Raw genomic sequence first — 23,633 nt, 5'->3', positions numbered from 1 at the left:
GTTTTTCGCGCACAATCACAAAGCCGTTAATCATGATACATCTCAGGTACTGCGGGCGTTCAAAGAAAAACCAAACAAAAATCGCAACAACTTTAGCGGTTGCACCAAGTAAATCGTTCGTTGTGGCCCTATATTAAAGGTAAACTGTGTATCTTTGCCCATCCCCCCTTTAGAGCCTTAAAACGTTCTCCTTCTGTTCTGCTCGACAATCGGCAATTGGCAAACGCGTCATGCCGGATGCGGTGAAATCTATGCGTTGGATTAAAATTAATCGCCCCAATTATGGGTGCTACAAATTGGTATATACCCCGTTTGCACATACTGGCAAAATTGTACTCCTCACTTTATCTTGCTGGCCTCATACATATATACATACGTGATGAGATTATGAAGGACATACGTCCGGTATCGCAAAATCCCACGACCTCTGTACGAGTTTATTGAATCCAATTAATATTGCAATAAACTTCAATTAATTCGGCGCTACTACTGCTATTCCCTGGTCCTTGTCTACTCTATCACTCCCGCTACTACTCGCTTATGCTCGAGCAGGCGGACAATCTTCCCCCACTTTTTGTCATGCACCACAACCATTTCTAATTCCCTCGTCTGACGCTCCGGACGCGAGAAGCAAACGTTTTTTCCTAATGCGGGCAGTACACGAGCCCGGCGAAACACAGCAGCAACGGGAAGTGTCCTAATGCGTATCCTAAGCCCCGGCGAAAACCTTCCCACCACACGAAAACTCACGCATTTCGGAGGCGAATTTAACGTGCGGCAATTTGTTTGACTTAGCTGCAGCACCGTACTATTAGTTGGAAAAGCGTTATGGAAGGAGAAGTGCGTATGGGTGTAAACGAGAAAACCGGATTGTAGAAATCGCACTGCGGTACGAGCCACACCAAACCCGACCGATTAACTTCACGCATAGACGAAAATAACCGAAAATCATTGACAGACAAAATGTAGGTAAAACTCATGTCATCATTACTTTTGCAACGGGGAAATTATCTCTGCAGGTTCTATATGGCAAAGATTAAGAAGAGAAAGAAAAGCAATCTACAATGTCGATAGCGTTTTATGCACTTTTAATAGTATCACGATTTTATAATATATATAATATATACTTTTGTTTTGTGTAATATACAATTAGTTCCATAATAAATTGCCTAATTTTGTTCCGTCACATTCGCATACCATTCCTATCTTTACCGTCTCCTTTATTTAGTTGGTTTGTTTTTGTTTCTTAGCATACATTCTACCACCGTACTTGGTTTGCACATTGTTCACATTCCTTCGATTCCTGTTTATGACTTTGATGCTATTTTTTTTCTTTTCTACAATATTTTTTCTCACAGTTTCACCTTCGTTTTCCGCTCTTTCATTTTCTCTTCTCCTATTTTTTCACCTTTTTCTTACATCGTTTTGCGAGTGTTTTGTTTCTTCGTTCGGAATTTTTCTTTTAAATGTCGACTATTTGATTAAACATGAGCCATTAAGTTTTAATTTTTTCGTGTGTTATTTCTGCTGGATTTTTTCAAATATTTTGGATGTTGTTTTCATTTCTTTCTTTTCGCTTTATTTATGGTTCCATATTATTCCCTCTTCTTCGCCTAATTTTCTGTATTACAACAACAGAGTCTCATTTTTTTGCATTATTTATTTTTCACTTTTTCCAAATTTACCCTCAGTTTGCTTTCCATACTCAGTACTGTACATTCTGTGGCTTTTTTCTTAATCTTTCGCTTCCCAAATGTGTTGTGTTGTCCAAAAAAAAACAAAACACCATCTTTGGGTTTCGTGAAGAAGAAAAAATCGAATCGTAAATTAAACCACAAAGCAAAAACGAAACCCAATTTTGTTATGAGCAAAATGAACGGAAACATTACAAATATATACAAATAATTCGGTAATCCATCTGCATGGTTAGTAATTCAACAGTGGAAGCTACCACACGATGGTTCCTGGTCACGGCATCAAAAAAAGGTACTTTCCATGGTTGAAACGCGTTCTAGCGGAACACCCTTCCAAATGGACGATCAACATATATTTATTATCAGTCAATAAAACCGTTTTATTTTAAGCAAAACATTATTCAACCACACCCACATCACTTCCATCCCTCGCCCTTCTCCTTCTTCACCTTTTGTGCTTTATTTTTCGTTCCCATATTCGTTGCAAATTAATTTCATAACAAACAATTGGTTTAATCGTAACATATATCCTAATATTTACACGGGCTAGACGCAGGTTTCTTAAAAGGAGAATTACGATGTGATGGAGGCCAAGGGTAAGAATTGTTTTATTAACTAAAAAAAAATTACCACACGACCATTACACATTAGTCAACAAAGAAGATGTTTGATTGGACAGGTTTCTTATTTTGCAACACAAAAACAATCAAATAAAAATAATAGTTATTGAAAACCATGTGCAATTTATTGTGCGCGGTACAAAATAAAGAAAACAGAAGGAAAAAAAACAGCCAAATTCAAACATATGTTTCATGTGTGGGTGGTAGTGTGTTTTTTTACACACTCACACACCTCAACATACACGTCATCTTCATCCATTGTTTCATCCACACTAGTTTCATCCAACACTTCGGAAGCCTTACTATCATCCTTATCATCCTCATCATCCTCATCATCCTCATCATCCTCATCATCCTCATCTTCGCTAGATACGGACACCTTTGTTTTTCCTGCAAACAGCAAAATGGAACTTTTTAAAAATATTGGCACATTTCACCTATTTTAACTAATCTGATGGTCACCCGATTGTTATTAACCGTTTGAGAACCCAAGTGAAAGGGACTACTGAAGCGATAGTGTATGTGTGTGTTTGTGTGTGTGTATTTTTAGAAGAAAAATTAACCCCTTTTTTAATATGAAGCACGTTACTACGCGTCTTTTAAAATTTTTAAAGTCTTTATCGAATAATGAAACGTCTGAATAGTTTGAAACGTCTTAAACGTCTCTGTCTCTTTACAAGCGTTGTCACATGCTTAGTATGTCGTTGCGAGTGATGATGTCGTCACTATTCGGTCAAGTGTTTGACAGGACATAACTTGCCAAACTTACACACATTCAAATGCGATAAAAAGGCTGTGTTATCCTACGGTCTGCTAATGTCGCTTTTCCAAACACAATTTTACTGTAAATAACGGAATCACGTATGTTTTTACGCTGGCGGCATGCACACAGCTTAGTCGTGCAGGCTGTAGTAGACTGTTGAGCTGAAGCGTTAACATTGGCTGAAAAAAAAGGAATCAAAAATAAAACTACCGTATTATTGTGAAGCTCCTGACGGGGTTACGTTAGTAGTTTGAGGGTTAAATAGGAATGAGCTGAAATATAGTATTAATGCTCCCCGATACACACACACAACACACATGCACACAAATCGCTCTCATCACCGTGATAAAGTAATAGCAAAACAACTAAGGAACCATCGTTTAACTGGCCGTGCTAAGTGCCGCCTTGATATGGGCGGGCGTTCCGAACGGCGACGGTCCACCGGCCAGCGCCGCCGACAAACTACTACTGTTGTTATTGTGATCGCCACCGCCAACTCCACCAGTACCACCTGCGCCCACACCTCCTGAACCACTAACTGTACCTCCTCCTCCTCCTCCTCCGCCGCCGCCGCCTCCTCCAGTGCCCGTGCTCCGCTGACCGACGAGCCCCATCAGGTTACCGTTGGCACCGTTTTGCTGTGGCGAAGGGATACCACCCATGCCCTGTCCTTGGCCTTGGCCCGGGCCCGCCTGCATCTGAGGTCCACCGTTAATGCCGCCTCCTCCACCTCCACCACCACCACCGCCGCCGCCGCCGCCATGTCCGTTTTGCATCACTGGTCCACCACTGCCCTGCGAGATCTGACGCTTCAGCATTGGATGGTTGGCCATCGAGGCGAACACGAGCCGCTCCTCGTAGTCGTACTCGCACAGTATCTTATTCTCGCACAGGTAAAACTTATCGCCTACGCAGAACCTGCCGGGAGGACACACATACACAAGCAAAAAAAAAAACGAGAAAAAAATCACAGGTCACAATCGTGTGGCATATTTAGTATGGGATAGACGACTTCACCACGGGAAAGGGAAGGGCCGGTAGGGAACAGATGTAATTAATTCAATCACGACACCCTCCATAAACACACAAACAGCCGGCGCATCATGACATGGTGACAAAACGACACACCTCCCGTGCGGAGTCGTCGATGTCCAATAATGCACAACCGGTTGTATAGCTAATTTCCAGTGCATGCTGCACCGAACAACCAATGCATTCGCGTCAACCTCTCCCCAACTACTCGCCACTCGGCAGCGGGAAAGCAACATTAAACAGGATGTGCCTGCACGTGAGATAACGTAAAATATGCCTAGAGAGAGGTTTCATCGGCGTGTCACCCAAAATTGGTGACACCATCCGGTGGTTGGCAGGACATAGCCAGCTACACATTGTGCTCTACTATACCTACTTATGCGAACTCTTACACACACACATACACCCAACTCGGAGGAAAGGGAAGTTATCTTTTTTGCAGGCTGAAAGGTTCAAAAACCACAGAATTCATTCCGAGGACGTGGGTAGAGTACGCCTTGGTCGCTGTGCCAACTATCTGCAACAGATACGAGTCTCTCCCTCTCGTACTTCACTAGCGGGGCTAATGTGGCAATTTATTTGTCGAGGATTATAAATCAAATTAAAATAATATTATATGGTAGAATAATTTTCAACATTGTGTCCCAACACCGATCCGGGACAGGCACAACCTGAAAGTCATCATTATAAGGGAGGCGCCCGAGAGTAGTTGGACGAGCATTCCCTATCGTGCGCCGTTAGGGAAGGTTGGTGGGTGGGTATAAATACCAACAAACTTGCGTCCCAACTTCGCCCTCCATTATAACTACCTCACCTCACCACCTAAGTCATTTCCAGCACCAGGCTCATTTTTGGGGATGTTTTGTCAAGAGAATGATGTGTGTTTTGCGCGCGTTCCATTGATTTGGCCATAAAAACCTTGCACTCCCAATCCTCAACTCATTAGAATTTGGCACAGACTTTGTTTGTGGCGTTTGAGACAATTAAAGAGAACCAAAGAGGGAGAGAGAGAGAGAGAGAGAGAGAGAGAGAGAGAAAACTTTAGCCTGCATTTGACACCGACGACGACAACGCGCTTTTACCAAGCAAAAATGGTATATGACGCTCATTTTCCACCAAACCTCCAAACATTCTCCCTCAGAGCTACTCTCGTCCTACCAGCTGCCCTTTCCTTCCTCTAGGTGTTTTGTTTTTATTTTGCGTCCCTCATGAGCGAGCGGATCATAGACAAAATAAATGCTCAAGTGTAATTATGAAGACAATCGTAATAATTTCCCAGCATCAGCTCTTTGACTCGCTTCAATCCAACCCTCCCACCCCCAAAACCTTTCTTTTCCCCCGTCTGTCGTTGACAGGATACCATCCGAAACAGGCGGATGCTCGACTTTGACAGGACTCTAGCAACAGGGCCCGCCGTTGTTGCTGGCCACCCAACCTCCTGCCCACACGAACAATGATAATGATGAATTTGATTTCACCCGGAACAACTCAGACCGGGGCTGGAAGGGGGGTTTGGACAAACGGAAGGATTTATTCAAATTGCATTACATTAGACCCAGTCAGAGCATGGGGGAGGGGTCGTCGTCGTTGCGGTTTGAACGCGTCCCACCGCTTACCGAAGGGGGCAAAGAAAAGTGGCATCATAAATCAACCGATGGTTTAGTAAATAGTTTTTGCCTACTTTTCCCTCGCTTCCGCTCCCGCTGGACGCTGGAAGGACGCTCAGATGCACGGCAAACCGCCCAACTTCCAACTCTTTGGGTAATCAGTATTCTGTTTTTGTGTACCAATCGAGTCAAAATTTCATCTCAACCATTAGAGGATCGTTTCGTTTACATTAGAATGAATTTGTGGAGGCAAAAAAAGGGGGTGAGGGGACATAATTTCATTTTTCTTCCGGCACGCATTCGAGAATCGACCGACATTTTGACCACCCGATATTGCAAGAGTGATCGCTGAGGCACATGGAAGATGATTAATCACACACCATTCCCTGTGTGTGTGTAACGGAAAGGGATAAATTGAGCGCGAAGGGAAAGGAACAGAGTAGTGAGGACTGGACCCAACCATATGCGACCAGTCGGCCGGCTTCCTGTCTGTTGATTTCCCCCGCGACCCATTCAAAGTGGTAGCAGGAGGCCAAAAAGGTTGTCCAATCCAAAGGATATATCTGAAGTTTGCATAACAGGCTCATACATTTTCTCTCGAAAAAAAAACAAAAATATTCTTCGACGTGTTTTTTCCCCTCCACAACTACGGAAATCAGAGTTTCCAACGTTGGAAATGTCTTGCGTATTTGTAAGCACATACCGATGATTGCACTGCTGGCAGGCAAAACACTCCAGATGGTAGACATTGTTGCGGGCTCGCATCACCATCTCGAACGCCGGTATTACCTTGTTGCACGCAGCACAGAAGCCCGTATTACCGAACAGCCTGCAACGAAACAGACAACACAGCGTCAACTCGTTAATACGTGATTAACTATCAGCAAAAAAAACACACACACACTCCTAACCTACCGTAAGTAATCCCGCTTGCACAGCATCAGGTTACCCTTGGTGTACAGTGTGGAGCCAACTTCACCCAGCCGACAATCGCAACAACCACACTTCAGGCAATCCTCGTGCCACAGTAGATCGAGCGCTCGCAGCAGAAAGCGATCCTGGATGTGTTTGCCACACCCGGCGCAAAGCTGCTGCTGTGGATGGGGTGGTGGTCCACCGCCACCTCCACCACCTGCCGGTCCACCACCAGTAACGGATTGGTTGTTGAGTGTGTTCTGCTGTTGTTGCTGCTGCTGTTGGGACTGTTGTTGCTGTTGCTGGGAACCGGGAGGGATCAGTCCACCGAGGGACATGGTGCCCGTATTACCGCCACCCATACCAGCCGTCGCCGAGGGAGGTTCCGGCTTTGTGACGTCCATCGTCATCATCTGCAAAAGGATACGGCGAAGAGAAACGATATTAGTCCCAAAATCTTCACAATTAGGATAGTTTGGATTACGATCTTTAAAGAAATCTATTCTATTAGATAAATCTGAAGGTCAAGAAATCGTTACATCTTATAGTTAGCAATTATAGACAGCTTTTCTTAGTTAATGCTTGAAATCTTGATTTACGTAAAGTTTGCATCAGGATCTCTACAGAAATTTATTCGGACAGGTATGAATGACGTTCAAGAGATTGCTTTCATCATATCATTCTCAATTAAAAAGTCAGTTCTAAAGGTTTTGTATTTCTAGATCTTCGTTTTTCCAATGTCTAATGCATCGCTTAGCATTAGCTTATGTACTCCCAAAGGCAGAAATCGCAACGCGTTGTAAATCACAATCATTAAAACAGTTCCAATAGAATGCAAGATGTAAACGGAAACATCATCCACCTTCCGGACATCTTGTCCTATCGCTAGCTATCTTTTACGCGATAATAGGGTAACACTCGACTGCAGCTCGTAAAAACTCTAAACAGAGAATAGAATCACCAGCAGCATCGGGAGTGCGTTCGTTCGCTTTACGAGCGGCGAACTTTTCCAATCACCCTAATGGAGCGGAAAAGTCCTGGAGAGTCGCTGTGAATGTCTTTTGCCGGTGCAGCAGCTGTGGTCACCTGTGCAGAACCGTGCAGACGACGGAAAACATGCGCGAATGCAATTTCGGACGGTTGAATCGTGTCTTCAACTTTCCGCCTGAAATTTCGCGATACGCTTGCCTTTCCCCGCTCCACCATTCCTAACCCTTCTGCTTGCACGTCTGTACGTTGTTTTAATCTTTTAATTAACTTCAACGATGCTGACTAACGCCCACCATACGGGTAAGAGCCCGCGAAAAATGGATTCTCGGCAAAACTCCAATAAATCTTTCACTGCAACCGGACCTTTGGCTACGGGGACACGGCGTTGGAGAGTTGTTTTATACCATCGTTTTGGACTATTTTAGCAAACTCGTCCACGTCCGCACGTTCAGCACATGACGATAAACCTTAAAGCAACGTCGGAAATATGTTTTTTTTAAGTAGAAACATCAACAACTCGCCAAAAAAAAAACCGGGACAGGATACAAAACTTATCCCCAGGATCGAGACTTTTACCGTCAACCGGGCTTCCCATAACTTCCTGTACTTCCCCGATGGATCCCATTACACCGTCGCCGATGATGTAAATGGAATTGCAATGAGAACACTCACTAAACAAACTAAAAATGCGGCAAACAAATAAAAGAAGTTACCCACTCTGGTAATGTGAAGCAAAACAAAATGCACCAACCAGAAACAACCAGTTGTGTGAAGCAGCGGAAGCAATTCTGCTGTAGGAACTGCAAACATACACCAGCAAAACAATAGCGCTGAGGAGAGTTGCAAAAAAAAAAACCGGCACAAAACATTTAAGTTACAGGGGTACACAGGAGCCTTTTTAAAACGAGCAGGGTTTTCTAAGCGATAAACAATTTAGCTTATTATTTTTTGCTTACTTATCTGTATTGATTTTTCCCCTTGTTTTTACTTCAATTGAATCACCTTATTACATCGAAAAATCATAAAATTAATCAATTACACAACTAAAAACACAATATTAACTCGCAACGCATGAGAACACTTTAATGGTATCAACTTTTTATATTAAAAGCCCGTTCTCCAGAGCCGGATTAAAATCCATATCTAAGTTGCCTTCAGGAAGTAGCCAAGCAGAGTGTGGAAGGATGTGAATTAATTATTTGAAGCATCATATTCGTTAATTATTTTTCCACCAATTTCCCTATTCGTAGAATTCGGATATAGGCGGACACACACGCATACACATAGAGTGTACAGAAAATTGGTAGAGATTTTCAGTTCTGCCTATCGTGTTTCTACCACAGCATTTTTTTTCCTCCTTCGCAATCATTGCTACTAAAGAGGGACGTTAGCATACATTTTTTCTTCTGAATTTTTCCCGCACACAACAAGCCAGAAAGAGAGAACGCGATAAAAGCATTGCGTTTTATTTTTGTTGATGCGTTTTACTCCATCAAGGTTTCATCTGCGTACCGGCCGTAATTATTGCGAAACGGTTTCGGTATGCGTTTTTTTTTCTTCCGGAAAAGTTTTCGAAAATGCGAAAAGTACTACCGGAAAACCAGGAAAGAGATTTAGTGTAAACGAGAAAATTGTTCGCACTTTTCCGCACATAAAAAAAGACTTTCTTGCAACTGTCACCAGAATACGGTATGTACGGAAAACACAACCATCACACAGCAAGGAAACAGATTTTTCCACACAAAGGGGAAAAAGGATTGCCCCTTCGCGTTTTTTTTATTTTTGTTGTTGTTGTTTCGCTTAGCTCTTTAGACATATTTTTTGCTCACCCTTTGGTTAAACACTTGGGTTGCTAAAGTTGTCCCCCTTTGCTGGTTGGCTGGTTACCGTTTTTCTTCCTTATATTTTTCGTTGCTGTTTCACTGTACGTTTGCTTAATTTTTTACTCAATTGCTTCGGTGGCGCGTGCCTCAGCATCACGTTGGTGTGGTTGATGCAGTCAGGAGCAAAACCCTGTGGTACGATTCATTATTTTCTGTTTACTCTTTACGTGCTATTTGGTGCTTTATTTATTCACCGCAAAACGAAGCCGTTTCAAGTCAAAAGCCCCCCCCCCCCCTTCTTTTACATCCTTCCCCACTCATACTCCCCCATTAATATCGTGCCATTACAATTGGACATTCCCATCAAAAAGAGGGTTTCGTTTTCGCGCTGCATTTATGTTTATGTTAGGTTGTTCATCGTCGCTATTGTTGTTGTTCTCGCTCGGCTAACGGTGATGGTAATTGCGCGAAAGACACTTTTCGCAAACATAAATTGCAAACAAAACAAAAAAATACAACATTGCGAAATGCAACGTTTGCAAAAAGAAAACTGCATCATTGGAGGTGGACGAACATTTGAAACTGTTGGCGGAAAAAAATCACTTCTGCAATTAATGTGAAATTTGATTTACCTTTTCCAATCAACTGAACCTAACCCATTCCCGTTAGCCTTTTGTTCGAAGTAGTGGCCGTGTGAGTGTCTTTTTATGAATATTTTTTTATGAATTTTAATTTTTAGAATCAATTGGCCAGATATAGTGTGCAAACCCTGCATATCGAAAAATTAAATTAATTATAGAATAATATTTTACTATTATAAATTAAGCATGATAATTTTGATGGGTGTCAAACCCATCAACATTAAACCAGAATTGAGAGAGCTCAGAAAAAAAAATTACACCAGCCATAGTACTAGTGACCGATTAAAATAAATAAAACCAAAAGCATTAAAAGAAACACCAACGGAGCATAATAAATCATTAGCTAGCTTCCTAAAAACAATTACCGACAAAATGACATATTTAGAAAAATGGCTTCCGATTTCTTTTCGCACATAGCAATTAACAATATCCCTGTTGTGCGTCAAACATGTGTGTTGTGCGCAGGCAGGTGTGATGGTTTCATATTCAATCAACGGTTTGCTGCTTCCATACCGAAAGCGGGACAACAATACAAAAAAAAAATGACGAAATGATGGACAGCGTTGGGTACACTAATAGGACAACAGAAGGGAGAGTCCTTGCCGAGCAGCAGCAGCTTGTTGCTGTTGCGCTTTTTTTTTCAATTGAAATGGGCCCCCACCAAGTATCAAATGGACTCTGGCCGGTTCTGTACGTGCGTACCTTCGTCCCCCAGTTGCTTGCGACTCGACGATTTTAATAATTATTTTAATTGCAACTGTCGCAAATCGTCACGGTACAAATTTCCCACATCTGTTGCACAGTCAGCGTTCTTCGCCGCCCACCGTATTGGGCGCTTGTTCGAGAGCATGCAAACAAAAAATCGCAACACCAATTTCGAATCCGCGCGCGGCAGGGTTGTTGGGCAGTTTCGTGTTTCACATGAGACGTGCAACGCACACACACGCACACACTTCGTCGAATATTAAAACATCATCAGCAAAAATGGTTCTAGTCAGACGTGGAGCGTCCCATCCGTTCTCGGTCTCTACCACCCCCGTTAGGGTTGTGAAGAAAGAAGGGACCGCGAGGGGGGGGGGGGGTGATGTTATTCGAGATTTTCCACTGGAATGCAAACATACTACACCCCTGTATTCTCTCTTCTAACCGCTCCCGCTTTTCATCCCTATACTAACGGCCAGAACACCGATATGCTCGAATCATACGACGGGGTTTTGTACCATTTTTTTTTCTTCTACTCTTCCACAGCATTGCTCCTGGAAGCAATGCTCCCCATGTATTTGGTCAACCCCGATTACTAAACCCTAACACTACGCCCAGATCAGAGACCCCCACAAGTACGACGGGTAAAAGCACAACACCGAGAGGTGTTTGATTCAATTATCCTTCATCGTCCCGTCAGTCAGTCAAGGCTTGCGATGCGAATGGCCTTCTGCGGCTACCACAACCGGCAATCGTTAACATTCTCATCAAGCCACCACTCATCAAGCCATCATCTTTGTACGACCACACACACACACACAAACAGTACGGAACGGACCGAAAATCCAACTCAAAAAAAAACGACGAAAAAAGACGAATTCCCTGACCGTGGACACAGAAGACGAATTTTCCGGGCAGGACTGTTTGTATGCTGTGGTATGATTTACGGAATGGACCAATACAACGGATGGTACACCAAACGTTCCGTGGAATGTGTTTTTCCATTAGAGTTTTATTTTCTTTTAGTTGATGTCCACTATCGTTTCTCGTTCACTCGGCAAACAACTCGCAGACAAGCAATTGCAGTGAAGCCACACACGGGAATGCGAAAGAAAATTGACCACGTTGCTGAGAGACTGGTGGGGAGCGAAGTTGACACGTCCAATTCAATTTGTACTACGATTGCCGAGGATTGCGTGGACGTAAAGAGTTCGTAGAGTGCAGCAGCAGCAGCAGCAGAGGACACACAATTATCCCTCCAATTTTTCTTCCATTTTGCCGCCGAATGTCGAGTACATTCCAATCCAATGTATCCCCAATTAGTGAGATTCGATGGTGATAATTATTTCTTTTTCCCACTAGCTAGGAGACTTGGGGCTTCGAATTCGGCGCGGGCCTGGGAACACGTGGTGAGAAGCATCAATTTTCACATCTCGCTTTTCCACAAAGCTGTCACAGTACGCGTTGAGAAAATTGATCTTCAGTTTCTTTCAGCATTTTCTTTCCACTCAACACACACACATATACATAAATCAATCGGACGGTACTGATGAATAAGTGATTTCGAGCGACCGCGCGCATTGGTGAGCTCAATATTTGATGAGAGTGCCGTCGATTTGATCCCGTCCAAATTGGGTCGTCGTCGGGTCTATTTTAATACAGGCGGATAATTTGTCCGACGAGACGCTCCGAAAATTGGAAAATTGTTAGCCCGATAAAACCTGCTTTTGTGGATCATCCCGCACAAAAGGTGTGAGTTGCCGGGAATGGCAGGACCTGCAAAACAATCTTGCAAAGGATCTTTCCTTTCCATTTGCCAACTATTTATACATCCGGCTGTGCTACAGGGTAAGAGTTTTACGAGAGAAGAGTGGAGGAATGAGCGAGGTGGGGGAGGGGGTAACTGTACACTGAAGTATAAGGTAGTAAATTCCTTCCCTCAAGGGGGTTTAAAACGTAAAGAAAGTGAAACTATGTCTTTCGCCGCCCACGCACCGGTAGCTGGATTAGCACAGGCATGCACATCCACCCAGCAATCACATTGCCAAGACATACCAACTTGGCCCCGAAAACCTCCCGGGCATCATACACACACACAAACACACAGGGAGAGTACCAGAGTTCAGTACATTCCTCGGATGTCTCCCAGAAAACTCCATGGAGTCCATGGAGGAACGTGGGAAGAAGGCAAAACCACTTAATATAAAGGTAAACATAGACATTTTGGAGCAGAGAGGCGAAAAGTTTGGTTCGAAAATTCCATCTTTGAACTGGATATCTGTTACCCCACCACCGGGCGAAACCCCCTGGACGCTTCAACATTCCACACGTCATTCTTGCTGCTGCGATTACGGCAGCGCTAGAGTAATGTTTAGCTCTGCCATACCTCCGCTCGGTGGTGCCCTTTAGATGTGGTTAATTTATGTTGCTCCTAGCCTAGAGACTTCACACACAGCAATTCTCGTAAGGATGTCTCTTCAAGGCAAAATCTTCATTGATTTACCCTTTACCCAAAATGTGGAGGCACAATGATGTGCCGACGTATGGTTATCAATAAATGAACACTTTGCTACTATATACCGTTCGATTGGATTTGGAGACGCGTGTGTGTCCCAAAATGGTTCCCAGGGTATTACTTCAATTTCGGAAAATAAAAACCAAACAGCGCACATTATCATTTCACGCAGTTTTTTGGACTTATCCATGAATTTATATATTTGAATATACAATAGATAGATCGCCATCATAAATCACCAAGTTGGGGGAAAAAACACACAAGAGATCCTTGATGAGATATCTTCTGCGGTAGACAATATGGCATCCTCGCCACGTGGGGTCTGCCTACGAATAACTCACCCCGTCAGTCGGCATTTAAGACATAAGCCTATCGATTGACTCCCTCCAACAACCTCAAAGAAATGCTCAACTTCTTTCCACCTAATGTAACTCCAGTCCGTAGAGTCGTCCCGACAAAAAAAACACACAGCGTAAAAGCAACAGGACTTCCATCATGTACGCGGAGAAAAAATGCGCCACCAGGAAACCACCGACAGACGGAGTAATTTGTTTCTCCATAATTTTTCCATTTTTTTTTCTATACACCCTCTCCCCAAAACAATCCGTACAGTCTCAGCTTCTTCAATTGAGTGCGAGGATACTAAGTAAACCGTGCGAGACATTCTCGGGGAGCCTGGCAGTGCTGGCAGACGGACTGGTAGAATGAAAATGAATCGGCCTTGCGCGGCCCCTAAAGCAAGCAAAAACCCCGTGACCACGAGTGGGAATAATTTATAAAGAGATTATGATAATTTCCTTCCCGCAGGCTCACTTACAGACTCTCTCTCTCACTCATTCGGTTTTTTTTCCGGATATTCTTGAGCCCATCACAGAAGTTAAGAAGCAAAGCGTCCTCACACTCCTGACAAGAACACGAAAACAAGCAGCGAAGAAAGAATGACCAACAGCAGGTCGAGATTTGGACGAGTTGGCAAATAGCGCAAACGTACAACATCCGTAGAATGCTTCAGATTATCGTAAGGCCCACGGTGCGGTGCAATTAAATGCCGATAAAGCCAAAACGAGCTCAAAGAGACGAGAAACAACGCGACAAAACAATGTCCCAAACAAACAGATAATGGTCCTAAGAGATTGAGCACCAAAGCCCAAGGATCAAACCAAACGGACTAGGGATAGCAAAACCAAACAAGGAAGAAAAAAATATCGAGATGGAATCATAAACGGCGATAGAAGGAAAACAAATTAGGCATTTAATTTGTTTACCAACAATGTTCCGGTGGAAGTTGGACCAGACCAGAGTTGAGCCGCATTCACCAGAGTTTGGCTATATTTGCTCGTGCTAGCGTTCGCACGTCCTTCAACACCAACACGTCCTTCGCCCTTGTTTGGCTGCTCCATTAGCGATTTGTCGTTCTCGGTTTGTGATTCTGGTCCGAGGTACACTTCACAGGTTTGGGTGCCCCTTCCACAACACCGGGAGAAGAAGTTGTTTATTTGCGGCTATTTTTCTATGTCTTTCTACGCACATATTTATCTAACCGTCTTATCGTGGTGCTTTTCTTATCTCCGGTATTGCTTACTTTGTGTGATTTGCATGACTTTATCGAGTTTATGTAGGTTTAAAGATACCATTGTTGAGAGCTTTTTTTTTAATGTAAATATTATTATTAGATGTATTGTAAAATTGTCGGATTTTCGGTCCAAGACAGCAAAGGAAATATGAGATTCGTTTATTGTTGACCTGAGATGTACATAGCCGGACAGCAATCTACCTCAAGTATGCCACAGAGAGGGTTTTAAAGCTTTCCTTTCACGCGGTTAAGATGTGATACAAATTGTCTTTTGTTCCCAAAATCTTCCCAAAATCAAAGGCCGTATTGCGCTACCGCGAAATCTTGCAGACTCATCAATTTATTTGGGTACGCTATGACTTGGGCGGCCCGGTGGTGCAGGCGACAACGGCGCCGGTCTTCATACGGCAGGACCGGGGTTCAAAACCCATTCGGTACGTTCCCCCGTAGTGAGGACTTGACTATCCAACTACGTGGTATCGACAGTTTAGTAAGCCATGTGATGGCTGGCATAACCCTTAGAGATCGTTAAGCCAAGAAGAAGAAGAAGATGACTATGGAGCAGCAATCGAAGAAACACCATTTGAAGATTCGTAGTTTAGTCTACTTCTCACAAAAGAAAAATGCGAATAGTGAAGAGATACTGACGACCAACGGCAATTGCTATAAGTTCTGACACAGTAAGAGGAAAAGGTGACAAATTCTAACCAACCAACCCTTCTAAAGAAGCAGTAATTTACCAAGAAACCAAGGCTTTATTGGCTGACTGTTTTATCGTTGCATAACTTGAACCTTTAAGCATCAACAACATCCGTCTAGACTCTAGACCAGGGGTTTCCAAACTACGGCCCGCCAAGCTTTCGATAGGTTTTCCCTCAACTGCGGCTATTCCACTCCAGCGGCTTCCATTCCAGGATGCGCTGATGCCCAAGACCTACATATCATCAACCGAACGATGAATGATTTAATACAGGGGTCTCCAAACTAATAATCCCATGCGACCCGGAAAACTTTCGATTTTGATTTTTAACGATGATTTTGTTAACAACAATAACAGTTTTCAGCATAACACACATTGTCTCAGGGATCCCGTGCTGATCATTTGTTTCGTACATTGTGCGGAGTAATTTCAGTCCAGGAATGTTTTCAACTAAAGTTGATATCATCACTCACTTGCTTGAGGTAGTGAAACATATGCGCTCTATTAGTATAAACGAAATAGCTGCACAGTTTGCGCATTATGTCAACTAGTGGTGGGTATTCGCTTCCCGATTTATGGGAATCCAGCCAGACCCATGGATGCGTTCTAATCGAGCCGTTGATGCAGCGGAAATGATGCCATGGAAATTGGCATTTGCAGCACTTGAATGCCATGGGAATTGACATAACAACTCACTTCAATTTACTGAATCTTAAACTTCTAGGACAGGATAATCTTATTTCCGACTTGTACACTCATATTAAGACATTCAGACTAAAACTCAGGTTAGTTTTAGAACAGCTACAGATAATACACATTTTGCAGAGTGTCAAAAATTTAAAGGACAAGTAAAGGCAGAATTCCCAGTTGATTATGCATTTGATTTAATAACCAACCTGCAAAGACAGTTCAGTGAAAGGTTTTCTGAAGTAGACGAAAAGACTCCATAAATTAGAATTTGTTTGAAAGTTGTTTTGGATTGTCCCAAAGAATTGCAGTTGGAGTTCATCTAAAGTCAAGCGAATGATAACCTGAAAGATAAATTCAAAGAAGGACCAATTGATTTATACAATTTTGTGCCGAAAAAAAAGATTTTCCAAACATGACGGATTTGGCATGTATTTGTGCGAACAACCATTTTCTCGAATGAAATACGTAAAGAATAATTTGAGATCCAACTTAACGGACAAACACATGGTATCTATACTGACGATAGGAACGTCTTGTTTCTTCAAAAAGATCAAAAGATTAATGCAGAAATGTACAAATTGAATACAACTAAAACGTTTAAGAAATCAAGACAATGTGTAATACAGTGGCAATGTAAAATAAAGCATTCTAAAGACAAGAATAAAGAACAAATATTGCGAGTATAATTTTGCATTGAACCTAATTTTCAAAAAAAAAATTTCAATTCCGCTATTTAATTATTTAAAATTATAATTATTTTCTCAAACAACCACATCCGACACCACCCTCTCCGCACCCCTCCCCTCACTATCCATATTGAATGCAATATTATTTTTGCAGATGATGGCCCTCAGCTGCGGCTATTCCACTCAAAGCGGCCTGCCATCTAAAAAGTTTGGAGACCCCTGGTCCTGACTCTAGGCGATGAAGATCAATCGAGCATGCCCGGGATAAGGAGGAAACATCTTGAGCAATTTGTACAAAATCAACTCACGAAGAGAACTGAGAATATGGCGAAAAAAATAAGACGAAGACTGCAACCGCACATACATACATACATACATACATACATGTTCTTCATTTCTTCTACTTCTTGACTCCACCATAACCTACATCGAACTAGAGAGCACACGCTGGCCATCGAATGGCTTTTACAAGACTTGCTGATACCCTAACCGCGTAGACCCGTGTATGGGATTTGAACATCGGTCCTGCCATGTGAATACCTGTGCCGTTGTCGCTTATACCACCGTGCCGCCTCTGGTAATGGTGTGCTACAATCATTCAAAAAGCGCAGATGACGTTGCTTCTCATGAATATTTCTTAGTATATGGACGACTCGTCGAGCACCTACACGCAAACCAGCGACTATTTAACTTCTGATAAAACTATTTTCAAAAGAACAGCAAAAGAAACAACCAATAAAACATGACTTTATCTTCACATGCACGTTAGCGAACCATCTAAAACGTCGCGACGATCATCATACACAGTCTTCCGAATGTCGTGCGCGATAAGCCCCACTCGTCTACATACGGCTGCAAGATAATATCACCGAGGACAACAACACGGCCCGGGGTGGTTGCAATGCGATTTATAAACAATTGCGTATCAAACTCTGTCCCGCATTTTCTCCCGAGATTGGTGCAAAGCACATTCGCTGCCACATTCTTACACGCGAAAATTGAGCATTCAAATCTTTTTATGACGACTAAGGTGGGATACACACACTTCACTGCTTGTATTCCTTTCGTTTGGAAATTTTAAGTAGGCATAATAGAGCATGCAACACCCAACGGAAGAAAACGAAATCATACCATGCTAAAAAGCCACTTGCCTGCTTAAGTTACCTTGTTTGTTTGCAGTTGTTTTGATGGGGAAATATATTACAACAAACACCGATTGAGATTGATGCGGTGAGGTTGGGAAGCGGGTTGGGATGGAAATAAAAACACCCAGTACATGGTGACGGTACGTTCCACGACCACACTCCATGATTTTGACCGTAAAGCACCTGACACACACACGCACAAAACATTCAACACCCGTAAAAAGCAAACAAGTCTCCCTCTCTTGCTATTCCGATCCTTTCGATGGGGAGCACCGATTGCAACCAAAAAAAAAAAACCTCAAGGAGTGGTAAAAATGTAACACAGTTCCCCTTATTTAATTAGCCCACTCATACACCACAAGCCATCCCAGCAGCACGAGCAAACGAGCGAAACGCATAAATTTGTCAACCATTAGCAAAACCCCGACGGCAGCAAACCGGAGGGACCAAGACGACGACGATTGTTTTACGACTGTTGCTTATGTCGTATGGGAGAGGTGCGAAAGGTAGGTGGTGTGCGTGTGTGTGGCCTCCGTCACCGTGTTCTAAGATATTGGTCCAGTAACGTTGAATGGAGATACAAGCACCACCACCAGAGGTTAAGACACACGCAACGGGAACCCGAAATTGAAAGGACCTTCTCCTCACAGGACACAACAACAAGGCTGCACCACTCGTCTAACTAATCGCACTCGTTAAAGGTAGTTCCCGTGGATTGTCTTGGGTCAGCAGGGTGTGCATGGTGGTTCCGGTGGATAAATATTTGCCGAGTTGCGGTAAGGTAAGCGTCTCCCTCTTTTCAGGATCGGACTTTGGAGCACCGAACGACCGGCGTACATAATTGCCGACTAGCACGCGAATTACCGCTGCGTTAAGGACCTTACTGGACTGGGACCGAACTTGAAAGCCTGAAAGGGAATGGGCGGGTGGCGTACGATAGGTAACATTCTTTCGCATACAAACCACGCCGGGGAAAACTCCCCCCATAACTCTAGGTGTGGAAGCGTTAAGCAGTAGCAGCAGCCGCTACTTCTATTTATGCTCAGCTTCAACAAAAAAAAAACAAGACCTCATCGAACCGCAGAACAGGTAAGGGTAACGCAACAAAATTCACCCTTAAACACCCCTCACAGGATAATTGCGCACCCACATGAGGGTGATCAAGCAACGGGAACTGCCTTGATGAATTCTGATTGCGCTTTTACTTTGGTGCTTGGTGGTGCCTCCTGACGTTTACTAGCCACGAACAAAACTTCAAATATACTGCGTACGGTACGGACAACCGGGGGTACATCACCAGCACCAAATGTGCTCCACAATTACGCTTATTTTATACACAAACCTACGGAACCTGATACGGGGTAAATTAAAGATACCTTCATTTATATCCCCTGAGGTCGCATTTTTTCCCGAGGTGTGTGCGTGTGTGTGCAAACCCGCACACATTTGCACTGCGGACGACGAATCCTCGTGGTTACAGCATTAAACATTAATTACCGCACACACACACACAGCAAGTGAGATGTATCTTCTGAAAAACAGGATCACTTATGCCTCCCTCGCAATCGGTTAATCGACATCGCCGTCAGCAGCGTCGTGAGAAATAGCCCAACAGCCTCTTTTTGGGCGTTGTGAGGGGCTTTATCATTATCTCCGGATGCTTCTTCACGCAACCAACCCGCACACACACACGCACACACACGTTATTCTCACTAATTGCACTTACATTGCCTTCATTAGCTGCGAATTTTGGAGCAGTTGGAGAAGGGACTACCACCTACGCAAAGACCTAAAGGATGGATGGATTAGACAATTAGGCAACACAACTCTATCCGAACGGGTACACTACACCAAACTAATGATACACTAAACGTTTTAAGCTTACGGGGAAACGCGTTTAGATTGTATTTACATTTGCTACCCGTGGTTTGCTAATCTACCATTGATAAAGGAATTGAAGCACCACTTCAAGTACTAACGGGTCAATAAGAGCGGGCTTAGTTGGTGCGATGGGATGCGTGTTTAATTCCTGCGTAGACAGTACCACGTTCAACTCTCCCCTGTTTAATCGGTAATTAAAAACTTTATTTTCTTCTGCTTTAATAACATCATAGGAAGCATCGCATGGTGTAGTTTGCAGCTTTATTTGGGGACTCCCAATTTTAAAGTTGTCGATAAATATTTGTGACGTGTTAATATGAAAAAAAAAAGTTCAATTATGGTGAAGGTGAAAAGAGGCGCGAAAGGGGAAGACTCATATGACAATGATAAAGCGTATGTTGTTGTTCATCAAGTTTTTGACGATATTTCCTCCGCTTCCTTCGACTCTTCTTGATCAGAAAAAATGGCGGCAAAAATTAGCATTCGAAAAAACAATCGCAACTTGATTCCGGCCTCATTCCAGGTGCCCCCGAGATTCATTAATCCTCAAAAATTTACAAACCACTTCTGCATGATGTGTGCGTGTTGTCATACACCGCGTATCCCGATATTAAATAGACAAGGTTTTTGGATAGAGACCGTGTTTCATAGACAGATCGTTTTTTTTTTTTTGGCATGCCCACTTGTATGCCTGTTACCAACTTCTGCACTAGCCTCTCTCTCTCTCTCTCTCTCTCTCTCTCTGTTTTCCCCCCTTGCGCTTTCAAACTGCAAATCCTCCAAACAGTGTGTGCCGCGGTGGATTGTGCATTCTAAATGGGTGACCAGCCCACTAACGACACTGACAGGCCACTTAACGGTTTCGATGTCGGGTGGAAATTAGAGCCCGAGGAGGAAAACCTCCCTCCCGCCCTCTCCCGCTGCAGCAACTGTCGAGCAAAGCAACAACAACAACAACAACAAAAAAGCCCTCGGATAGTACACACTAAAGGACGGGTACAAAGCCCTAGTTCAGGTTCGCAAATAAAATGCCCGAGTCGGGATGTTATCGCGAACCATTTTCTAGCCGGTGCAGGCGGGGTTCAGTACGCTTTACGCATCCGTCACACGGCTGGACATACTTGACACGTGCACGGAGATACGGTGGCATCAGGTGTTGATGGAGGGGTACTGTTTTGTATGCGTTCCCGTAACTGGTAACCACAATCGACGGCTTGGTGAAAAACGCACACACACACACATACACGATGCGCTTGCATCTCGGATTGCAGCAGCGCCTGGCGGGGCCAAGCAAGAGGCAGCCAGATGATGATGCGACTGAGCAGCAGCAGCAGTATGACGTTTGATACGGCTCTGATCGCAAACAACCACATCGCTGAGCTGTGTACACCACCTTCAACCTAATGGCACGCAAAAGTTGGTATGGATGAATTCGAACCAAAGCGTTTCCGCCGGACGGGTTTTGCGATCGTTGTCACAGTGTCTCGTGCGATATTGAGGCTTTGGATGCTTTACGGTCTTTACGTGCCCGTATGTGGGGTTTGAAATTCCACACCGTCGGGACGGTCCCAAAGCCATCGCTAAAAAGCCCACACGGATGGACTGGTGGGCGGCACGATCAATCTTCCGGCATGTATGTGCGTCGAGTGTTTCGCGTCCATAGCAGCTATGACAAATTGACGACGTTTCGGATGGAGTAGGCTTTTTTTGGAACTGGATCGATATTCATGCGTGGTCACGTGTGACATCTGATCGTTAAGTACACACCGTAGTGCATCACATTTAGAAGATGTGAAGCTTTGCAGAACGAGGTTTAAGAAAGAAAAAAAAGAATCGCATTTTAATGTAACACAACAGACACCCTTTTGGAAAATGAGCATTCGTCCTATCAAAAAAAAATCGTCCACTCCCGCATGAGATTGATTAAATCTTGCAAATCCAATTAAAACTCACCCCAACTCCCGACTGGCACACAGGCAAAACGCAAGGTACCACTCTTGACGGTAAGGGTGTTTGCACGAGACAACATCACTCCGAAAAAAGGGGTGAAAAATGGTCGAAGTCTATGAACCGCAGGAAAGTGCCGCGCGTGATGCTTTTCCAAAAAATTCCATTTAGCTCTGATTTCTGCGTTTTTAATTAGTTTAGATTTTGTGTAAGGGGTTCCGGGCAAATGTTTTCAAAACTGGTTTCTAGGTTATGAACAAATCATACTAAGGAAAGAATTATTTATTAAAAAGGATAACTTTCTTCAATAGATTCTTGCACGCCCTCCAAAAATCGAATGCAATATTTTCATGTGTCTTTTCAACAAATTCACTACCTTCCTTGGTCCGGTAGTTAAGACACCACATGGAATTGCTCTCCAAACGATTGGCGTTCCTCACACAAGACAACTCTCTTCTTCACTTCCCATTTCAGGACGGTACCTTTGCGGACGCACGTGTCACGTGTTTGAGAAACCCCGAAAAGGAAGAGTAGCCTCAACCACGCTTCCCCCCGATGCTTGTCCGTTGGTCAAAAAAATCCAGAGGGAACAACCCCCGACAACAAGCCGAAAAACCCATCAATCAGGCTACCTTTTTTTTTTGTGCTGCGGCCCTTGGAGGGACAATAATTCGAAACTCACACGACGCACACGGCGAGGGATTCCTGTCTAATGCAATTTCTGTCTTGCATAACACGCGCCCGGCCTGCATCGTGATTTGTACAAGGAATGCGTGGATAATTGAACGTAATTCAAAAATTAAACCGCCGTAAAAATGGCCACTACCGGATGGACGGGCGCATTACACATACGCCATATTGTCGAAGGGTGAACCCTGCCCGCGTCTGTGGGAGGAAGGTTTGGTTGGCAAATATAAATAAAAACAACGCCTATGTCCTATCGTCTGCTTCCGTTTCTAGGTTCTACCCAATACTACCATGCATGCACACACTTACGCAGAAACAAATTGCAGCTGAGCCATGTGGTTGGTTCGCCCCCGACAAAAAGGACAAAATGGTAAGCGGACTTTAATTGAATTTTAATACACCATGAATGATGGATCGGCGTGTGTGTGTGTGTATGTATGTGAGGCTGGTCGGTGTGACCTTTTTCTTCGCTGGAACTTTGAAAACTAAGGACCGTTTTTCCCTTTTTTCCGGGGCTTCAATACACCAACGAAGAAACGGTGAGCACGTTTGCACGCTACCGGAAAATGATTCTCGACTAGAATCGATTCGGGAACTTTTTGCAAACATTGCTCCAACACTCATGTCATGTGTCCTCGACAGAGAGTCTTCCATCCCTCGCAATGTTTCCTCTCCTCCGCTCTCTACGTAGTACGGGCAGAAAGATTTGCAAGAACGCACAGGACAGGAACGGAACCACCGCTCCATTCCCTTGTGAGCTTCAAGAGGGCTAACTCCGAGAGTTAGTATCACCTGATTTCTTAGAGATTCAAGACTTTGAGGATTCTTAAGCTACATCAACAAAAACTCGTAAATGCAGATCACAATTGCTAATACTCACATATAACTGCTGACTGTTGGCAACTATCTTGCGGCTGGCTCACGTACTCACGTGCAATTCTCCGATAGCCGAAACTTCTTTCCCACCGACAAACCGGGTATATATTGCAGAGTCAACTTCACACACTTGGCTTACTGCTGTT

At 43.7% G+C, this 23,633-nt stretch overlaps 4 protein-coding genes across 4 annotated transcripts in view; 2 read left to right on the top strand and 2 right to left on the bottom strand.

Moving 5' to 3' along the window:
- LOC126559830 (DNA damage-regulated autophagy modulator protein 1) overlaps positions 1 to 23,633 on the bottom strand; it is a 399,963-nt gene that overhangs the window by 146,933 nt on the left and 229,397 nt on the right. The window lies entirely within an intron of this gene.
- Positions 1 to 23,633, top strand: part of LOC126560583 (uncharacterized) — a 499,122-nt gene that overhangs the window by 357,727 nt on the left and 117,762 nt on the right. The window lies entirely within an intron of this gene.
- The window catches only part of LOC126560131 (BTB/POZ domain-containing protein KCTD8), a 346,716-nt gene that overhangs the window by 207,997 nt on the left and 115,086 nt on the right, over positions 1 to 23,633 (top strand). The gene's annotated exons all lie outside the window — the stretch shown is intronic.
- On the bottom strand, positions 3,433 to 23,548 carry LOC126558809 (LIM/homeobox protein Lhx6). Its single transcript, XM_050214884.1, has 4 exons — positions 23,492 to 23,548; positions 6,632 to 7,044; positions 6,420 to 6,545; positions 3,433 to 3,995 (listed from the first exon to the last, which is right to left on the bottom strand). The coding sequence occupies exons 2-4, from the start codon at positions 7,042 to 7,044 to the stop codon at positions 3,458 to 3,460; spliced, it is 1,077 nt and encodes a 358-aa protein (XP_050070841.1). The 5' UTR covers positions 23,492 to 23,548; the 3' UTR covers positions 3,433 to 3,457.

The sequence above is a fragment of the Anopheles maculipalpis genome, chromosome X (assembly GCF_943734695.1).
Source record: "Anopheles maculipalpis chromosome X, idAnoMacuDA_375_x, whole genome shotgun sequence".
Classification (NCBI taxonomy): Eukaryota; Metazoa; Arthropoda; class Insecta; order Diptera; family Culicidae; genus Anopheles; species Anopheles maculipalpis.
The sequence above is the reverse complement of the archived record's forward strand: the minus strand, read 5'-3'. Positions and strand labels throughout refer to the sequence as shown.

What these genes read in the sequence shown, in the direction of transcription:
- LOC126558809 (XM_050214884.1), bottom strand. Translation starts at nt 7,044, where the DNA reads ATGATGACGATGGACGTCACAAAGCCGGAACCTCCCTCGGCGACGGCT. An exon ending in TGCAAGCGGGATTACTTACG is followed by an intron (nt 6,546 to 6,631) that starts GTAGGTTAGGAG and finishes GTTTCGTTGCAG; the next exon opens with GCTGTTCGGTAATACGGGCT. An exon ending in TGCCAGCAGTGCAATCATCG is followed by an intron (nt 3,996 to 6,419) that starts GTATGTGCTTAC and finishes TCCTCCCGGCAG; the next exon opens with GTTCTGCGTAGGCGATAAGT.